This window comes from Podarcis vaucheri (genome assembly GCF_965113315.1).
Source record: "Podarcis vaucheri genome assembly, chromosome: 10".
In the NCBI taxonomy this organism is placed as follows: domain Eukaryota; kingdom Metazoa; phylum Chordata; class Lepidosauria; order Squamata; family Lacertidae; genus Podarcis; species Podarcis vaucheri.
The window spans coordinates 45203830-45224238 of record NC_138748.1 but is presented as its reverse complement, the minus strand read 5'-3'; the positions used below and the strand labels follow the sequence as shown (position 1 = coordinate 45224238).

Genomic DNA, 20409 nt, shown 5'->3' with positions numbered 1-20409 from the left:
TCTGGGCGGCTTCCATAAAAACCAAAAATACACTAAAATATCACACGTTAAAAACTTCCCTGAACAGGGCTGCCTTAAGATGTCTTCTGAACGTCAGGTAGTTGTTTATCGCTTTGACATCTGCTGGAAGGGTGTTCCACAGGGCGGGCACCACTACCGAGAAGGCCCTCTGCCTGGTTCCCTGTAGCTTTGCTTCTCGCAATGAGGGAACCGCCAGAAGGCCCTCGGCGCTGGACCTCAGCGTCCGGGCAGAACGATGAGGGTGGAGACGCTCCTTCAGGTATACTGGACCGAGGCCGTTTAGGGCTTTAAAGGTCAGCACCAACACTTTGAATTGTGCTCGGAAACGTACTGGGAGCCAATGTAGGTCTTTCAAGACCGGTGTTATATGGTCTCGGCAGCCCCTCCCAGTCCCCAGTCTAGCTGCCGCATTCTGGATTAGTTGTAGTTTCCGAGTCACCTTCAAAGGTAGCCCCACGTAGAGTGCATTGCAGTAGTCCAAGCGGGAGATAACCAGAGCATGCACCACTCTGGCGAGACAGTCTGCGGGCAGATAGGGTCTCAGCCTACGTACCAGATGGAGCTGGTAAACAGCTGCCCTGGACACAGATTTGACCTGTGCCTCCATGTACAGCTGTGAGTCCAAAATGACTCCCAGGTTGCGCTCCTGGTCCTTCAGGGGCACAGTTACCCCATTCAGGACCAGGGAATCCTCCACACCTGCCCGCCTCCTGTCCTCCAAAAACAGTACTTCTGTCTTGTCAGGATTCAACCTCAATCTGTTAGCCGCCATCCATCCTCCAACCGCCTCCAGGCACTCACACAGGACCTTCGCCGCCTTCACTGGTTCTGATTTAAAAGAGAGGTAGAGCTGTGTATCATCCGCATACTGATGAACACCCAGCCCAAACCTCCTGATGATCTTAAAATGATCTACACTGAAATTCAACCAGGGAGATACGAGGAAGTCACTTAACAAAGTTACAAAGTTTAAACAGAGTGAAGATTTATGTTTGTTTGTATTGTTTGTATTGTTTATTTATTTATTTATTTATAAAGCTTTCGGAAAAACTAATAAAACTTTGTGGGGGGGAAAGAGAGTACGCTGCAACATCCCACAATTCAGCTCAGAGAACAAGGAGCTGCCGCGTCTGCAACTCGGGGCTGCCTTTGCACGACGACAACGAGCGCGCCCCCCGTTGCCTTTTCAACTCTTCCTCCCGTCCGCTGGGTGTCGCTGCGCAGCGGCAGAGCACAGCCCGCGCGCTTCCGCTCTCCCTCTTTTTCCGCTTCCGGCGACGCTCGCTCTCTCCGCTGCCGGCCGCCAGCCTCGTCGTTGCCTGCCCTCCCCTCGTTGCAGTCATGGCCGCCGCGATGCCCCTTTCCCCGGAGGACCTGCTGCTGCCTAAGTCCGCGGCGGGCAAGGCCGAAGAGCTGGAGGAGGAGGTGGAGGACGACGACGACGAGGTAAAGCCAGCCCCTGCTGCCGCGAAAGCGCCGAGCTTGGCCGGGCGGCCATGTGCGAGGTGACCCCGCTCTGGAGTCGGCCCTGCCTTGGGCCCAGGCGGGGAGCTCGAGTGAGCTGAAGCCCCGGCCAGGAGACGTGGGAGGAGGAGCAGCGCGGGAAGCGTCTCCTCTGTATGTTTTCTGGAGGGGGGCCTTGCACGAGCCGGGGGGGGGGGAGGAGGCTCGACGGAGGGGCGGTGCTGCTGGGAGCGTGGATTGGTGCCTGCTGAGGTTTCCCCTTGCAGGAGGACTCCCCGGGTAATAATAATAATACTATTATTATTATTGACATCTGGCTGGCCGCTGCTGAGAACGAAGCTCCGGACTAGATCGGCCTTTGTTCCCATTCAGCAGGGCTCTTTCAGTGTTAACGGGGTCCAGGTTTAGGGAAGCGGATTGTGGGGCGGGTCTTGATTTGTGGGGCTCCCACCCTCATCTCTCCTTTCCCCCATTTGCAGCTGGACGAGACGCTGGCAGAGAGGCTCTGGGGCTTGACAGAGATGTTCCCGGAAAGCGTCCGATCGGCGGCTGGAGCTACCTTCGGCGTGTCTCTTTCTGTAGCCCAGAAAATGTACAGGTGAGGAGGGGGAAATGGGAGGTGAGGACCCAAGCCCCTTGGTCCCTGGTCCGCAGATACCTCAGATACCATACCACGGAGCTACCTTCGGCGTGTCTCTTTTTGTAGCCCAGAAAATGTACAGGTGAGGAGGGGGAAATGGGAGGTGAGGACCCAAGCGCCTTGGTCCCTGGTCCTCAGATACCATGTGCAGGTGGCCGCTTAGCTATGCCTCGCAAGACTTGTGGTTTGTGGGTGGTTAAGGTCGCCCTTCTCAGGGAAGTGGCTGGCTCCTTCAGCCACCAAGGGATGGAGAATTGTTAGGGAGTTGGTGGTGTTTTGCATTTCTTAAGTTGGACAGAGAGCCATTGAGAACGCTTAGACTTCTTAATTCAGAACTCTAGATTTCAACAGAAATGACCCGTTGTAAGCTGTTTGGATAATGATCATCAAGCAGTTGAGAATGTACCATGCATATTCAAGCTTTAATGAAGAAAAGGCTGAGAAATGAATGCAAATTAAATATAAAAAACCCTTTGCCTGCAAGGAGCCATTGACATGGAATTGATAATAATAATAATAGTAATAATAATAATTTTATTTATATCCCGCCCTCCCCAGCTGAAGCCGGGCTCAGGGTGGCTAACAACAATCAAATAATCCAACATTCTAAAAACATATCATTCTAAAAATTACCGTATTTTTCGCTGTATAACACGCACCCGACCATAACACGCACATAGTTTTTAGAGGAGGAAAATCCGTAGGCATTTCCACCATAACACACACAGACATTTCCCCTTACTTTCTAGGAGGAAAAAAGTGAGTGTTATGGTGCAAAAAATATGGTAATTAAAATCAAATTGATAATAAATAATTGTGATAATTGTGATATCTGTAGTTAGGGAGAAAAGGGGTTCTATATTTACTTGTGAGAGTGAAGTTCTAGATAACTATTTTGAGTATGCTTAGAAATATAGCACTCATAAGTCAGTTATAGTAGTTCAAATAAACTGAGACCTTGTAAAGGGCTTGGGCCCTTTATTACCTGAAATGGTAATTTTCCTTTTGTTCGCTCTTTAAACTCTTTTATTACACACACATACTCCATATAGACATGAATAATAAATGCAAGGCTGTACTACACCAAACAATTTGTCTTCAAATATAAATATAAATTTCTTAAGTTGTGGACACAAAATAACCCTGTTAAATAGAATTTATATTCTCATTTTGTTCTTTTATTAATGTAGTCGTGATCATATTTTCTTAATCATTCTGAAACAGAATACATACTAAGAAGTTTCCATTCAGAAGAAACCAAAATTATTGCTGCTATAAAAGATTGTGAATCAGTAATTTGCTTCAAATATAATTATATTCTTTTAAGACCTCCAGTAAAATAATTTCCATTGGAATATCCTTGTAAGTCCTTTGCATCAAAAACAAAGAATCCTATGATGCTTTTAAAAATAACAAGCTTTTTATAGCCTAAACTTTCATGGACTAAAGTTCATTTTTTCAGATGTATGCAGTATTATCCTGAGATAGGTATATATAACGAACCGCTGTTGGCTGCTAATGATTAAAATTAAAATGTTGCTCTTCCAGGTGTTTCAAATTTTGTGAGGGTTGGAAAGCATAGCTTTGTTCTCTTGTTTAATTTCTAAGCTTTCATGACACAGTATCCTAATGTTCCCACAAAGATCAATCCATGTATTTAACCCCCCCCCCCAAAAAAAACCATTCTTAGTGAGTTGAGGAGGAAAGGTTTTTCTTTTGAAGCGATATCCAGTTATGTCCACTTATTTACAAACTTCTGTGAGCAGAAGAGGATTTCCCTTTCCCATTGTAGTCTCTGCATGCTCAAGTTTGCTCTGGAGGGTTGGGGAGCTTTTCAGAACAGATTTGGGATCTAAAGTGTGCTGTGGATGACAGAAAGCTGCATCACATGAGTAGAAGACTGTTTGATGTTGGATCTCACTCAGGTTGCCTATGATCTTTAAGGAAACTTCATTATGGTATAAAACCAAACTTTATACACTATTTATGCATTTAGTTCCTTCCTTTGCTAATTCTTTGTGTTTGAATGGAATCTTGGTAGTTTTAAGGGAGAAATCCTGGAGGTATTTCAGATTGTGATGGATATTTATAGGGAGAGTATTTATATTTGGAAGCAAAAATATGATTGTGATGAGACATGTTGTAAGGTTCACACACACTAATGTTGCCATAGGAAGGGGATTTAAGGCTGCAATCCCATAACCGTTTACCAGAAGGTATAAGTTTAGATAAGTGGAGCTTACCTTGGAGTATATATGAATAGGATTGTACTAAAACTGGAATAATAGTCTAATGCAATCTAACAGTGAGATCTTTAGGATAAGTCATTTCCGTTGTAGTAAAGTTGGAAACATTAGCTTATTACCTTCTCTCCCCTTCTCCCGCCCCCCAAAAAGATTCTCCAGGGCAGCTTTGTGGATTGGGACCACTTCCTTCATGATCCTAGTTCTTCCTGTTGTTTTTGAAACTGAGAAACTGCAAATGGAGCAGCAACAGCAGATGCAACAGCGACAGGTTAGAACTGAATTACAGCATTTTTTGGCCTATTAAGTCTGTGATTCTCATCCTTTTCAGAATGTTCCTCCTTTTATCTGTGAATCTTCCTCCACCACACAGTACATTTAATTCCTGAATCTTTGCATAATTACCTGTCTCAAAGCCTCTAGTGGATCAGTTTCACTGTATTTGATTCCTTTCTTCATCTATATCTTTTTGTGCACGTTTGCTCATGTAGCATATACCTTTGCTATATGATGAAATAATAGCCCCCTTCATTTACTGCATGACCTCTTTCACTTTTTTTCACCTGATGAATCACTTCCCGCAGTGTCTTTTACAGGCATTCCATCTTCCTAACACTTTCCAGTCACCCCAGCTGCTGATGCAAGATGGGGTAGATTTCTGCATAGTCTCTTCCTTTCTATGTTAATTCTAGCTTTTGTGCTGGCCATAATTGCACCGAACCAGCTGAAAGAGTACAAAACATCACATTCCCAGATTTGGCTGGGGTATTTCCTATTTTGTGACTTCAGAAGCACATCGGCTGATGGTTGTGTCCGCTCACAGCAAAACTTCTGAGTGATGACATTTGACTGGCCTTATTAGTAACAATGTGTTCCTTTATTTACAAATAACACTTGCCCTACTTTTCTTATTAGCATGAAATTATGACTGGTTAGTTTTCTTCCTTTACTATGTCTGCAAAAGTTACACTTTTTAAAGCTGCATATCACCCTTGATATAAGAGAACCTCTTTGGTCACCTGACGGGGGGGGGGATATTGAAATATTAGAATTGCAAAATACCTGACACTTCTCACACCGCCTGAATGACCATGTCAGACGTAGCTAATACTGTGTTTTCAAGTACTTTACACTTCATTCGCTTAATTTTATCAGGGCAGTTTTTTCCACTTATATGAAAGTAGAAATCTATTACAGTGGTACCTCTGGTTGCAGACATGATCCGTTCCGGGGTGCCGTTTGCACCCCGAAAAGTCTGCAACTAGAGCGCCTCTTCTGCACATGTGCATGGCGCAATCAAGCACTTCTGCGCATGTGCAAAGCACAATCGCTTTTGCGCATAGTGCGCAGAATGCTTCTACGTGTGCACGCACAGCGAAACACTTCCGGGTTTTTTTCCACGTTTGCAAGCTGAAAAGACGCAACATGAACCTAACGCACCACAAGGTATGACTGTATTGTAACGCAGCCTTGTATTTAAGTACTGGAATGCCACACCAGCAACAGCATGGTTTTAAGAAGAGACTGCTAATATTCCAGAATGGTAGGAAATGCTGTGTTCCCCTTTTTTTAAGTTTTACAAAAGATCTGGAGGGTTATTCACCAGAAGGTGAAAATCCTTCCTGCAGTAGGCTGCTAAGTAGTTAAAATGCTGCTCTTGCTTTTGAAGCATTTGTAAACTTTTTCACATTTCTTAACAGATTTTATTAGGACCAAACACAGGATTGTCTGGAGGGATGCCAGGTGCTCTGCCGTCTCTTCCTGGAAAGATTTAATGAAGCTACACTGGACCCATATCATGGAATGAAATACTGAAATCATTTGTTTGAACTGTTTGATTAGGCCAGCGTTTTTTTTCTCATAACCTTGGGATATTAACTATTCTTAATGAAGGCAGAACCCCTATCTGGATCTCCTGCAATCTTTAGGCAGTCATGACTCTTCCGTCCATTCAAGCAACATTATAGGTACCTATGGAGACTTTGGAAGCTTCTGTTTTGGTAGCCTTACCTCCAGGAAACCACCTCAGGACATGTCATATTTGGTCAACTTTAACCTGTAATTGTCAGTGTAAGTAGCCCTGCGTTCTTCTCCAACTGTATTTCAGAACAGTAACAGTAAGAAATGGAGTAAATGTGCCAGAATGTGCAGCATATCGAAGAACCTAGAATGCACTTGACTCTATGCAGTGAGCTCTTACTTGAAAGATATTTGTCCTACAATGTTACATATTTGAAAAATAAGGGAAGCAGGAAGAGTCATTTTTGCCAAGTCTTATCTGTGCTGAATCTATTAGTATCAAAGTTAGCTAGAGCACTTTTGTATTAAAGTTTCAGTGCAAACATGGAAGTATTTTCTTTATTATCTCAGGCTTTACATACCTTATGCTTGCTAACAGCAGGATACTAAAACTTACCAATTGCGTGTCAACCCTTAGCTTTACATGCTTGTGTTCGGTAGTAATGGCAGGGAGGGACCCTCTCTGATGGAGAGTAGCTGGGCAATAAGTTCTTCTTAGGCTATACAGCTTCATACCAATATGTGTTTATTTTTTTCCTTTATATACATTATTACAATACAATTCAGTTCAACACACAGAAGTGACAGGACACAGGAAGGCTTTTTCATTTTTAATATTTGGTTAAACAAAATACATCTCTGTAAACAAACCCAAGACAAGGCTATAACAAAACCAAACAAGCAGGAAAACAATTAAGGGCTTCTTCATTCCCAAGCAATGGGAATGGGCTGATTCCTTTCCTCTGCTGCCATAACTCTGGTCCAGAGGGGTGGGTGATCACATGTTCCCTTTTCCTGAGCTGCTGAATCACACCACTTTTTCCCTAAGGACAGAACAATGACATAAATACACACAGACGGAAAGAAACAGCTGTATGCTTTAAAAGATATTTGCATATTGTGCACTGGTCCATTGGCTTCCATGCAAACGGGGTCTCTCCAAAGTGCTATTATTTAGCCAGCAGATAAAATAACGTCTTTGAGATATTTTTTATTGGGGGGGGGGGGATGGCTTCAAGTCAGAAGCAGAACTGCAAGCCTGATGTTCTGCTTGTGAAGTGTGTGCATGTGTGTACAAATTCTGCTAGCTGGCTTTGGTTATTGGAATGTGTAGTCCAGAAGAAAGGGGAGGGCTTTTGTAAAAATAGAAGTAATTAGGCTAGGACTGTAATACATGCAGAGAATAGCCAACACAAGTTCCCAGTATATTGCCTGCAAGGTGTCCAGAGGTCAATAAACAAGATGTTGAATACCATTCACACTGCATTCAACTGTGAAGGGCTTGGAATGCTGGCTTAGAAAGCATGTATCTTGCTCATGCTTAGAATGGACAGGTCCAATTCCAAGGATGTAAGGGGTCGGTTTCAGCCCTCCTTAACCATTACATTTTCCTATAGAATGAAACTAAAAAAGTGGCTTCTACTTCCACTGTTCCAGTACTACTGAAAATGAAGCTGGCAAAAAGCATTAATAATGAAAAATGCAACAATAGAATAAACGGGGTTCAAGGAGAAGTCAATCGAGTGAAAGGCCACCTTCTCCATTTCACCTACTAACTAGCACAAAGAAGTGATGTGAAACACCTGAATCAGATCAGAAGGAAAACTAACTCAGTCTCCTGCCAGGGTCTTTAGCTCATTCACTTAGTTGGTGAGGAGAGAAGAGTTAAATTCAGGAGGGTCACCTGCCAATCATAATGGAAGAATGTGGCTCAGCCTACCTGTTGTAAACAGTCTTCCCTCATCCCCAGCAAACTTGCTTAAACATTCTCAACCCCAACAACTGACAGCTGCTATACAAGAGCAACAGAAATCTAGCCCTTTGATCTTGTTTCCCATAATTCCACTTGGAAATCAACATTTGCTCCATTTCCAGCTTCCTACCTTGCTGAAACTTGGTTACTCTTCCCTTTTGTTTCATGATTTCATCCTCAAAACAGCCTGTAGTTTTATTCCCTGCTCAGTGAATATTTCCCTGAATTACAGGACAGACAGATAAGAAAAATAAACACAGGCTACATGTGGACCACCTAACAAAAATACTTGAGGCTTTTAAATAAGCATCAATTTAGCTACCACTTTTCCAAACTATTCAGTCTTTCATTTTCAGACCACACTTAAAAGGAGCATGAGACAGGAAAACTCCTGTAAGGAGTTCCATTATTATGGTCCCATTTTGTCTACATCTCCCCTAACTCTTGGCACAATTACTATTACAAAAGGGGAATCCACAAGCACCATACCTTTGCTAAGAGTATCTAGAGTTTCCTGAGAGACCCAAATGGTTTGCAAATTTCTTCAACATAAGTTTGGTGTTGGAGACAAAGGACACACATAATGAAGAGTATGGAGGCAGGAAAAGCCCAAAACTCCTGTAAGGAGTTCCACAATGAGGGTTGGAGGGAGGCAGGCATGGCTTTGGGGGTGGGGAGAATATGCCTGGCCCCAGCCCTACCCTGAAGGAGACACACACTAGCCAAACAGTAGCTATAGGAACTCCTGGAGACAGTTGTGTGTAACCCAGTATGAAGTCCTTCTAAGACCGGGAGGGGGGGGAGCAGGAAATTTAAGGGGAGAATTCCAACACCCATTTCTAAATGAAAGTATGCATTATAATTAAAGAGCACAGATCTGGTTCTGTTACGTCCACCTCCTTCTCTTCCCCTACTACATGTCCAGCTTCTGTTCTTCATGTTGGCTCCGACAATACCTTGTGGTTGCCTTATGGCCTCATAATGGGGGGGGGGGGAATGCCAAAGTTCCAGGGAAGAGGAGAAGAGTGCTCATTATCCACATCACAGGACATTAGAAATTGGTGGAGGGAGAAGGACCAGTATTGTAGTGCGAGGACAGGGTAGTTGCAGGTCATGCATCCACTTTCCAACTCTGATGTGCTTCCACCTCTTCAGGCACCACTAGAAGAAGTTCACAGTTCTTTCCTCGTAGTTGGTGTCTCAAAAACTTCCTGTAGCAGTTAAAGGTGGGTAGGGGAAAAATAAAGCACAGTTCAAATGCAATCTTTTTGTTGAGTGTAATTTTTGGTATGCACCTACATTCTGACATTTGAATGGCTTTAAGAACTTGCAGGTCAGCCATGATTTCATCTTACTGGTTTTCTTCAGCTGGAACTGCAGAGATCTTAGAACTTTCTTTTAAAAATCTTACTGTTCAAAAGACAGTAACACCCTTTAACAAACTTTGTTTTAAAAGTCTGTGAAGAAAATGGAAGGTGAGCCTTGAGCCTTACTATGAATTAAGTATTAAATAAACTAAAAAGAGAAAAAACGAGTGTGTGTGTGTATGCTTCTGGTTGCACCTGCCAGTCGAATGCAGCCCCCAACAACTTTCCACCAGGGTAATGTTGCCCTTGCCCTGAAAATGGGTTCCTATTACTAAATAACGTCAAATGCCTACTTTTGAATCTGCACTAATTCTAAGTTAAGGATAAGGACAAAGTCTAGGCTTTTTTTTTCATTCTTCACCATTGTTGGTACACTTTACTCCCTTCATCTCTGGGAGGTTAAAACCAATCTACACTACGGATTATGCACTTCAATTCACAATATGTTCAGAGGATGGGCACCTAGGTTATACTGGCTAGGATGGAAGAAAACCTACCTGAGCTCACTTTCACCTCCAATGGATTCAGGCACCTTGAGTTTAGAGTCAAGGTTATAGTAGATACCCCCCACTTCTCGGACACAGATCCAATGTTGCCGTTTAAGAGGAAGTTTCAATGGACCCCAGCAGAGGCTTGATGGCAGATTCATAATGAAGCCCATCACATTGGAGAGGGCAATTACACTGACATCCCTGAACGGAGAATAATAGAAGAAAGAAACTGTTAGGCACTTACAGTTATTTATAAACCCAACTAGGAAGAAGCCAGTTCCAATGATGGCAAGTCTCTCTTGACAGTCTGGTTCTCTTTACCTGCGCTTATCCCACCAAACTGCTTCATAACCTTTGGTCTGAAGAGCTGCCATGATGACGTTCACATCATAGTTCCCGTTTCCCAGCATGCTTTTCTTGTGGGGTGTCACCATGGTGTTGGGAGACAACCTGAACATGAAAACACATTGTAGAAACATGAAGATAGCATTGGTCCCAAGTGGATGATGAAGCAAGGCTGACCATTTGGGGAAAGATAGCTGAAGATGGACAAAAAGGTTAATACGTTAAGTCCACTACTCTGTCTGTGCATTTGTAAGGAAGAGATAGGTGCTGGGATGGACAGGGAGCGGGGAAGTGCATTAAGTGTTCTCAAAGTAAACCTATTGTTTATCTGTCACCGGATTTATATCCCTCAAAAAAGAAAATGAAAGTCATTGCTAACATATAGAAGATTACAATGAACCATTATAGAACCTACAATAAAAGACAGCAAAGTTTCAAAGAGTGAGAAGAATAAGCTTTCACAACACTAAACCTGACTGGACCCTGATAGAGACTTCATCCAAAACAGAAGAATTACAGTACAATGATTTCCACACTTTTGAAAAACTGGTAAAATTCTTGATTTTACAGTGACAGATACCTCTCTGTGTTGAAAGAGCATGACACTCCTGTAAGATTCAAACATCAACTATTGTCTGAACAAAGCCAAGTAGGTCATGCTGGTTTCAATCACATGAACAAGCTATGTGTGGTATCCCAACAAGCTCAATCTGTAATTATGACTGGCATCTGGAAATGAGCAATCCTCAGACATTTACCATGAAATGATCTCTCCACAGTCAAATGACATTTGTTCATCCATAATTGCTCTGGAGGAACGAAGGGCACCTTGTCCTTTCCCCTAAAGGTTAACAACAGACAGTGCCACTTTTTAAATAGGCAACGAAGATCTGCTTTGATCCATTTCACATGCTCATGTAACCAACACAACAGTCTATGATCTAAGACAGTAAAGAAAGCAGGCAAAGATGTATTTAACAAATTAGGACTGCATAGGGCCACTTTGCTCTGGTATGTGATAGGCAAGTTTTGTGGGTTCGTTAATTACAGCCATAATCCTTCAACAATTACATTTGTAAAGACCTAAGCCACGGAATCCTTCGTCAGGAACCTAGACGTTAAGAACTTTTCTAAATGTTCCTGAACATTTACACAAACTTCACTTTTCAGTTCCAATAACTTCAAGATAGAAACTCAAGGGAATCCACTTAAATGTACTGTGTCTTAAATTAAGCCTCTCAAGAGTCTCAAGGAATATGGAGAACTCCCAGAAGAACAAGAAAACACTACATAAACAACGCAGGAACTATTGCCTTGACTATATTACCTATTTTAATTTTCAACAAAAACTTCATACCAGCTTTAAAATATATGCATGATCCTAGGTATTTTTACTCAAAAGCGTAAGCCCCTCCGTTATATTTACTCATTATTAATGGTGCACAAGACTATCCATAAAGAGAGATTGGGAGAATTCCAGTTTGCAAATGGCTGAGTAGCACATTTCTCAAAACATTTGTAGCAAATAAAGGATCAAGCATACACACAAGGACTACCACTTATTTTTTCAGTTCCAAGCACTGTTTTCACACTAGTTACTAACACACATGATACAATAATGGGACCACATCAGCTACTGTTTAGTTGGATAACAAAAGAAGATGCAGCAGAAGCAACTTGGGTAGTTGAATGGTATGGTGCATGGAAGAGTTAAGGAGCAGGAGGACTTGTAGAAGACACTGGTTCCCAGAGAGCAGACAGAGAGATATGATGAAAGACTGGCAGATGTAGCCTGAGGGATGATGGTCCACCATACCCAGGACAGCAAGAATTGTATTTAACATCAGGAAATAAGTGTTCTCATGAGATCCCCTGGCTACATTTTGCCTGTGTGTCTTTTTAATTACACATTAAAAAACCTATGCAAAGCGCAGCTCTAAGAGGATTTTGTTTCTGCTTCAAAAGCTGGTACGTACAGAGAGGCAGAACCCTGGACAAAAAGGCAAACTTAGTCTCCTTAGTAAAATGTGTGGCGATTGATGAAACAAGAAACCATTCAGAATCAGTGTTAAAATTCTGGAAACTCTTATTTTCCTCATCCAGAGTTTCCGAGGCATTAAATACAACTAAAGAAGTGAATGTGTGTACAGAAAACAAAACACCCCCTCCCTTAACATAATGCTGGCAAACCAAGTTCTTCTTACCTTTGAAAAATCTCCTGTAATGTGTCTCGGGTAAAGGCATTGCCATCCTGGAAGACATTATTGAGGGCATGGAGAGCACATAACTCCCTGCGCTGTTTTTCATGATAAATACGCACTGGCATCGGCTGTGGTGTTTCAGATGATTCTGATTTTATTTTGTCACCTTTCCATGGCACACAACTCATTTTTTTTTGTAGTGCAGGACGTGAAGATATGAGATGACAAAGTTTATAAAGTTTCTCCCCACCACACAAAAAGCATAGCAAGTAGCCTTTCGTTTCTAGACAACTCCAGCCCACACAAGTGGAACACCTGCTGTTACTTCAATAGTTGTCTTCACTGGATGGCTGCAGAAATAACTTAAAGATTTTAATCATTTTTCTCCCACCCTCCCACCTCCTTTAGCCTGCAAGGAACCGTCCTTAGTATATTTGCATCTTTTTCTCGGCCTCTCCTTGAAAAATGTTTTATATGGCCTTAACATCAGAGTGTCAGATAGAATGTATCACATCGCTCTTTTTCCTCCATTTCCTTTGGTCAATTATGCCTCCAAGACAAAGATCCACAGCCTAACTTTTAAAATATGCTCAATCTAACAACAATAACAAAAAAGGTGTGGGGGAAGACAAATATCATGTAATTAAGCAAGGCCAAGTTGGTGCTGTCCAGAAGGAATACAGGGCCCCCAGAGAGGCATCAACTGCATTTTTGCAATCTTGCCAGAGAGGCTGCGTCCCCAAAACACAGATGCAGAGAGACAGGGAAACAGACTGTTTCTTCCAGGTGGGGGTCCTCCAACTTCGTCAGGTACAAAATTCCTTGCCCAAGGCTTCTTGTGTTCCTGATGGGAGAAAAGAAGAGATCCAATGAAGCACAGAATTATCACTGCCCGGTTACCGACTTTTTAAAACAGCACTCCAGAAAAGGGTTTCCAGAACTGCTCTGCATAAACAAAACAAAGCAAAAAAAGCCACGGAGGTGCACGGAAGGCCTGCCTTATGAGATCCGGGGTTCCCCACATCCGGAAAGAAGGGTATTCCTTTGCCTCACAAGCACCCCCCAGCCCTCCTCGGTGCCAATATCCCGCCGTTAAGTGCGGGCAGGAGAAGCGCGTGCAGGAACTGCGAGTGGGGGGGGGGGAGAGTAGGGAACGGGAGTTTGTGCTTGCAATCACAGCAATTCTGGCCTGTCCTGGGGAACCGCAGTCATGCAGTCAGGAGGCCCCTGTGCCCGCTCGGGGGGAGGGGGGCAGCTCCTTCTCTGGACTGTGGGGCGCGGAGGGGGGGGGGAGGCGTTGAACTCGCCAACTCGGGAGAAGGGGGAACCGGAGAGTCTTTTGAGGGGAGAGGAAGAAGAAGGGACTGTCCAGGGTGACGTGTGGGAGAAAAGAGCTCTACTCAGGTGGGGGCCAACCCCACAGGCCCTCCCGCATTCTTGTTTTTTTTTGGGGGGGTGGGAGGGCGCGGAACGCCTCTCTCCCTTCGCGACCCCTCGCCCCGTCCCCCCGTCATGCTGCTACTCACCCGTTAGCGGCCCCAACCTGCTGAAGCCCAACAACCACCCAGGAGCCAGCGCATGCGCAACCATAACAGAGCCCTTCCCCGTCGCGCGCGCGCGTGTGTGTGAGCGCGCTGAGCCCGCCCCCGGCGCGGGCCTATGGAGCAGGGTTCCGCGTGACGTCAGAGAAGGCGGCGGTCGCTCTCCCCCTCCTCCCTTTCAGACGGCGCCGGAGACAATATCTTCTGAAATCTTAACCCTCGGCTTGAGCTGTGCCTTATTATAGGCAGTGCGGAATTGCGGGGCTCAGGGTTGGGCATGACGCGCCAGGAGGAGGACCGCGTGTTCACAATTCCTCCTCAAGCCTATGAAGCCCGGCGCGGACGGTATTCTCTGCCAGGCGTCCTCTGAGCCCCGACCCACTTCACAGGGGTGTTGTTAAGGACATAAAAGGCGGGTGTAGGCATTCCTAAGCCGCGTGGCGGGTGGGATAAAAATATAATTAACGATATGCCTGCCTTTGAGTCAGAGAGTCGTGGTTTTAAATCACCGAGCCTCACCCGCTCCGTTTGGGTGCCTGGCATTGGTAAACATTTCAATCGGTGCATACATCGTATACTGAATAGTTCGTAAACAGAGCTGTTCTTAAACCGAGGTACCACTATTTCAGGCAGCTTGCATGCATGACAACCGCTGCTCGTTTGTGCTGGAGCAGCAAAGATCCTTCCCTACCCGACTGCAGTGATTCCCAAAATATTTCTCCACCCCCCCCCCCCACAACGCAGGACCACAGTTTGGGAGCCTCTGCGCTGCTGAATGGACCTTTTCTCAGGGATGAAGCTGAAGTAGCCTGGATTTTATTTATAAACGAGAGTTATGTATTCAGTCTGTTGATGCGATTGTGCAGTATTTCAAATCAGAACTGGGAGCCAGTAACCAATGTTAGCCTCCCGCCTCTTGGTGCAGTCCCACCGCACATAATTTTTTTTTTTTTTTATAATCATATTTATTAAAATTTCCAATAATAACAGAATAGGAAAATAAGAAAGATAAAGGAAAGAAAGAAAAAGAGAAACTAATTTAGACCCTTCTTTTCATAACCTTCTTTCTGGGACTTCCTCCTTCCCCTCCCGATTGTATTCCCCTTTATCTAAGTTGGTTCCACAAGTTCTCATCCCCAATTAAACCTAATATATTATACTCATAACCCAATTTAAATTTACACCATCTTAGCATCACTCCTCGTCTTATAATAGAACAAAATTTTCCCCAAGATCCGCTCTCATTCCTTCCACGAGTTCCCCCTTTCTAAAAAAAAAGAAAAAACAGAAACGTAAAATATCAAAGTTATAAAGAATATAAGATAGAAAGTATAGAGAAATTCAAAAAGTTGGTTACAAAGCCTTTGGATTCTAATGTTCCCCCTCCCTTCCCCGGTTTTGATTCCCCATGTCCATTTGTCTGTATGTTGTCGGCCTGGAGATCTTAAGTCCACAGCCAAATTTATCTCAGTCCATCATGCTGTTTTCTTCGGATTTGGTTGTCTTAATGATGTTTAACTTCGAAAATCCAATCTAATAGAGGCCTTTAATTTTCTTTAATCTTTTGTTGCTCCTCCCATTATTCTTTCCGTGTCGTATTCAGTCATCTGCTCTTTTATTTCTTGGTTTCTCAGGTTTCTGTCTTGTTCAGCTGTCAAAACATTCTTGTTCCAAAATTTAACGTCTCTACAGAGGTTTGTTATTCAGGGACACAGACTTACGTCCAGTTCCTTTCTTGCTTCAATAGAAGATTCTATTGTGTTATAGTCACCTCTGTAGACAAAATAATATTTCAGTTCTGCAGCTTTCCCAGGAGATAAGACCTTTGCACATCCCAGAGTAGTTTTCCACATACGACACTTGTAATGTCCCGAATCCCCTCTAGAGGGATTACAATAACTTTGTATCCTCTAATCCAAAAGTCAATTTGTTGTTTCTTTTTCCCAACTGTTTATATCCATATTTATATCAAATTGTAACAAAATTAACCAGCAAAGAACTTGTAGCAAAGTCCTCTTTATAATTTCCAGTTTTGACAGCTCCTTTGACAGCTGTCAAAATCTCCATCTCTCTTCGCCAGGCTGTCCGAATCGCCCCGGTTCCCGGGGGGGGGGTTGCTTTTTCCTCACCCTCGACTCCTCTCCTCCAGCACAGTTCTTATAATTCACATCGTGGAATTGGTAATTTTTATCATCAATAAGCTTCTGAATAGATCTTGGTTTCTCAGTCCTTGTTTTAGCATGTTTACAATCAGGGAGGGGACTGACTTCCTTTTTTGGATCCCCTCCCGCTCGTGCCAAATCCGGAAAAAAATTTCTTTTTTCCTCCTTTTAAACCCGGTTGCCCAATTACTCACGGGTTGTTGATCAATTGTCCGAATTTCCTTTGGAAGAAGCCAGCGCTCTCCGCCGAATGGCATGCGGCTGCGCCCGGCAGGGGAAGCGGAGGACTCAAAGCACCACGCTACTCCCCGGCGCCCGATCCGTAGCCTTTAAAAAGGCTCTTTCACAAGCCGGGAGAGCGATAACGGTGCCAGCCGAGTCACCATGTCCACGGGATCCGTTCCCGTGGTTTCTAAGGGTCCCCGCGTCGCCGGCGCGGTAGGACCCAGCCCCTGCCGAGCAGACTCCCTCCGGAGCTCGGAGGGAGTCCGCCATTCGGCGATGGCGCCAACCCGGAAGCCCCCACCGCACATAATTGATCACACGACATGGTGCATGTACACCATTTGAATGACAATGCCCATCAACTGGGAGGGGGCAGCCCCCTCAAATATTTTATTGGGAGGCTGAAGACCCCAAGGGCCCCTAGGAGTTGGCTCAACCATTAGCATGTTAGTCCAACATCACATAGGGGACGCCCAGTTGGGGAAGACCCACATACTTCCTCAACTATATGGGCTGTCTTTAAGATTTAAGGACCATAAAGAAGGCAAGCTTATATAGGTTAGGTTACATATGCTGAATTTATGTATCACTATCTACTAAAATCGGACGTGGGTGGCGCTGTGGTTTAAACCACAGAGCCTAGGACTTGCCGATCAGAAGGTCGGCGGTTTGAATCCCCGCGACGGGTGAGCTCCCGTTGTTTGGTCCCTGCTCCTGCCAACCTAGCAGTTCGAAAGCACGTCAAAGTGCAAGTAGATAAATAGGTACCTCTCCAGCGGGAAGGTAAACGGCATTTCCGTGTGCTGCTCTGGTTCGCCAGAAGCGGCTTAGTCATGCTGGCCACATGACCCGGAAGCTGTACGCCAGCTCCCTCGGCCAATAAAGCGAGATGAGTGTCGCAACCCCAGAGTCGGTCACGACTGGACATAACAGTCAGGGGTCCCTTTACCTTTACTTTATCTACTAAAATAAATGTGTCAAAATGATTTACAGCTAAGTACTGTAAAAAACAAAAAAACACTAATAAAGCAACAGAAATATATCAAAAACAGATTTAGTATTAATATGTTGCCCAAATGCCCATGAAAATAAATACATATTTGCCTGGTGCTAAAATGACATGGTTGGCACCCTGTGGACAGCATTCTATGAATGAGGTGACTATAAATGGTTTTTCTCTCTTTGCCACCCTCCTTACCCCTCAGAGGGGACACACAAAGGAGGACTACAGATAACCATCTTTGGTTCTGGACAGATTCATATGAAGACAGTCTTTTAGGTAAATATATTTTCAAGGTCAAAACAGCACTTTGAACTGGGTACAGAAACAAACTGGCAGCCAATTTGTACTGGCCATGTCCCATGCTTTGTATTAACGCCTTCTTGTTCCAGTTAACAATTTAATAGCTACATTCTGTATTAGCTGTAGTTTCCAAACAGTCTTCAAAGTTTAAACTGGAGATTACTAGAAAATAGACAAGCAAGGTCAGGCTATCCCTATCCAGACAGGGTTGTACCTGGGCTACCAGCCAAAGCTGATAGAAGGCACTCTGTGCCATACTGAGGCTCCTTGTGCCAAATGACTGGATTGAATCCAAGTGTACCCAACAGCACGCTTGTTTCTTCAAGCGACACATCAAGGGAAGTGTAACCTCATTCAGAGAGACGAACCACCCAATAACAGGGACACAGTGTTATGCTGACTGAGCTCCAGTTTGTTGGCTCTCACCCAGTCCATTACGAAAACCAGGCACTGATCCAGCACATCCACCTCACACCTGCTTTAGCTGTAACAAAGAATTCAAGTTGCATGTTGTCAACATATTGATGGCAGCACAGTCTTGAGACTCCAGATCATTCCACTATAATGTTAAACAGCATATAAAACGACAGGGCTATCTGTTGCCTGGCCAATATCTTTCCACTTCCATCTGTCAGTCACATCTGTCCTTACCAATGCAAAATGGGAACAAATTCAACAGCTAACATAGGCAATTCAATCATCATTCCACAGGATAACTCATCAACCAAATTAATATCATACAAGAGACAGAGTACAGGTAGGCTAAAAGCTGGTAAATTCAGCCATTACAAATGTCATGAAAATCCAAGTCTTCATCAATACTTTTAATATTTTCTGAGATTTTTTTCACCCATGGAAATAAGTGGCCCTCAGCTCCCTATAGCTTTATATTGTGTGTACTGTATAAATGAATGGGGCTTTCCTCTATTCTCTCACACTGAGATTTAAAAGTCTGGGTCTGGGTCAATCCTTAAAGGTAAAGGTACCCCTGCCCGTACGGGCCAGTCTTGACAGACTCTAGGGTTGTGCGCTCATCTCACTCTAGAAGCCGGGAGCCAGCGCGGTCCGCAGACACTTCCCCGGTCATCTGGCCAGCGTGACGAAGCTGCTCCGGCGACCGGCACCAGAGCAGCACACGGAAACGCCGTTTACCTTCCCGCTATAAAGCGGTACCTATTTATCTACTTGCACTTAATGGTGCTTTTGAACTGCTAGGTGGGCAGGAGCTGGGACCGAACGACGGGAGCTCACCCCACCGCGGGGATTCGAACCACCGACCATGCAATCGGCAAGTCCTAGGCGCTGAGGTTTTACCCACAGCGCCACCCGCGTCCCGCGGGTCAATCCTTAGACAATGCTTATTACACAAGTGTGAAACACAATAATTCTCAACTGTTGTAATCCTATGCAACTGAGCAGTCACCACTTTGACCTGTGATTTATTGTATTTCCTCATGTCATCAGTGAGAAGAAAAGTCCTAGTATTCTCAATATCATTAATTTTACCTTGCTCTTTTTATTAAGAACTGGCCACTAATTGTCAGATTTCGACAACTGACTGGATTGAATTTCATTATTGAGTGCTGAATAGTACAGTAACACACAGCTCTCTTGCAGTGCTTGAAATATTGTGACTTCATGCTACAAAGATACAGCATTTCCCTCTCTTCCTTATGTATTCCAGATATATACATGTCTACATAGTACAGTATGGGAATTTTTGTGTGGAAGAATTTTGTATTTTGAGAAGATAGGTGATTCTTCCACCTTGCTTATTGGCACATCCTACAGGCCCAGGAAAGCTTATGCTACAAAACATGTTAATCTTTAAAATACCAAAAAGCTTTCTTACTTTTCCTAAAGGTGCAGACTAGATGGAACATCAATATAAAATATTTGCCCATCTAAAGAAACTTAAAATAACTAGATAAAAAAACCCTCAAAAGAAATTTAGTCTTTGAGTGCTTGTACAGGTCAGCCTTCTAAGATGTGTTTTAAGAAAGGCACACATTTTTTCTACAAATGTCATGTATTTTAAGTGATTTTTAAATTTGAACTTTAGATTGTCCTAACCTGGCCTGGGACCTGCTGGTGAAGAACAGGTAATAACAATAGCAGTAGCATTATTATTATTGCTTGTTTGCTGGCTTCTCAAAACACTGAAGTCCGTGGGGGCCGTTCAGTTTATTCCTAATGGATAAGAAATGCGAAACCAGGAATACCAGTGCCAAAACAAAAGCGCTTGGGCTGAGTGAGGCTTCACCGATTTACACGAAGCCTTTGAGCATTTGGAGATTAGTCCAGACACGTTTCAGTGCCACCTCCTCGCTCTCAAAATGAGGCTGAAAAACAAGGAAATAAAACGTTATTGGCCTTGGGCGAAAGTCACGGAACGCAAGTATGATTGCTCGATTGCATAAGATTATCACCGCTCAAAGCGATTTATTTCAACCCCGTTTCATCAGCTTTTGCCAGGGATTATCCCGGGCGAGACAATCTGTCTCAGAGACAGAAGTAAATAGAGGCAATCCCCCATTCAATCACAAAATGGGTTGGGGTATTTGATTGGCTTTGGCATATGTACACTCCTTCTTATTGGCCGCCACGATCACATTCCCGCCTTCTTTTCTCACC

At 43.9% G+C, this 20409-nt stretch overlaps 2 protein-coding genes across 7 annotated transcripts; one reads left to right on the top strand and one right to left on the bottom strand.

Annotated features, from left to right (window-relative positions):
• Nucleotides 1–1307: 1307 nt before the first annotated feature.
• TOMM22 (translocase of outer mitochondrial membrane 22) lies at nucleotides 1308–6717 on the top strand. Its single transcript, XM_082241354.1, has 4 exons — nucleotides 1308–1467; nucleotides 1965–2083; nucleotides 4522–4639; nucleotides 6069–6717. The coding sequence occupies exons 1-4, from the start codon at nucleotides 1363–1365 to the stop codon at nucleotides 6141–6143; spliced, it is 417 nt and encodes a 138-aa protein (XP_082097480.1). The 5' UTR covers nucleotides 1308–1362; the 3' UTR covers nucleotides 6144–6717.
• A 268-nt stretch (nucleotides 6718–6985) lies between these two features.
• Nucleotides 6986–14194, bottom strand: JOSD1 (Josephin domain containing 1). Of its 6 annotated transcripts, none has more exons than XR_014224277.1 (7): nucleotides 14071–14194; nucleotides 12548–13388; nucleotides 10320–10448; nucleotides 10005–10199; nucleotides 8630–9351; nucleotides 8271–8361; nucleotides 6986–7211 (listed from the first exon to the last, which is right to left on the bottom strand). XR_014224277.1 is itself a non-coding variant. In XM_082241353.1 (5 exons), exons 2-5 carry the CDS (start codon nucleotides 12730–12732, stop codon nucleotides 9252–9254), a joined length of 609 nt encoding a protein of 202 aa, XP_082097479.1. In that variant the 5' UTR covers nucleotides 12733–13388; nucleotides 14071–14194; the 3' UTR covers nucleotides 6986–9251. The 6 variants fall into 6 exon arrangements, 1 of the variants encoding a protein (XP_082097479.1); XR_014224279.1 differs by having other exon boundaries at nucleotides 9097–9351; XR_014224275.1 differs by having other exon boundaries at nucleotides 8271–9351.
• Nucleotides 14195–20409: the final 6215 nt, after the last annotated feature.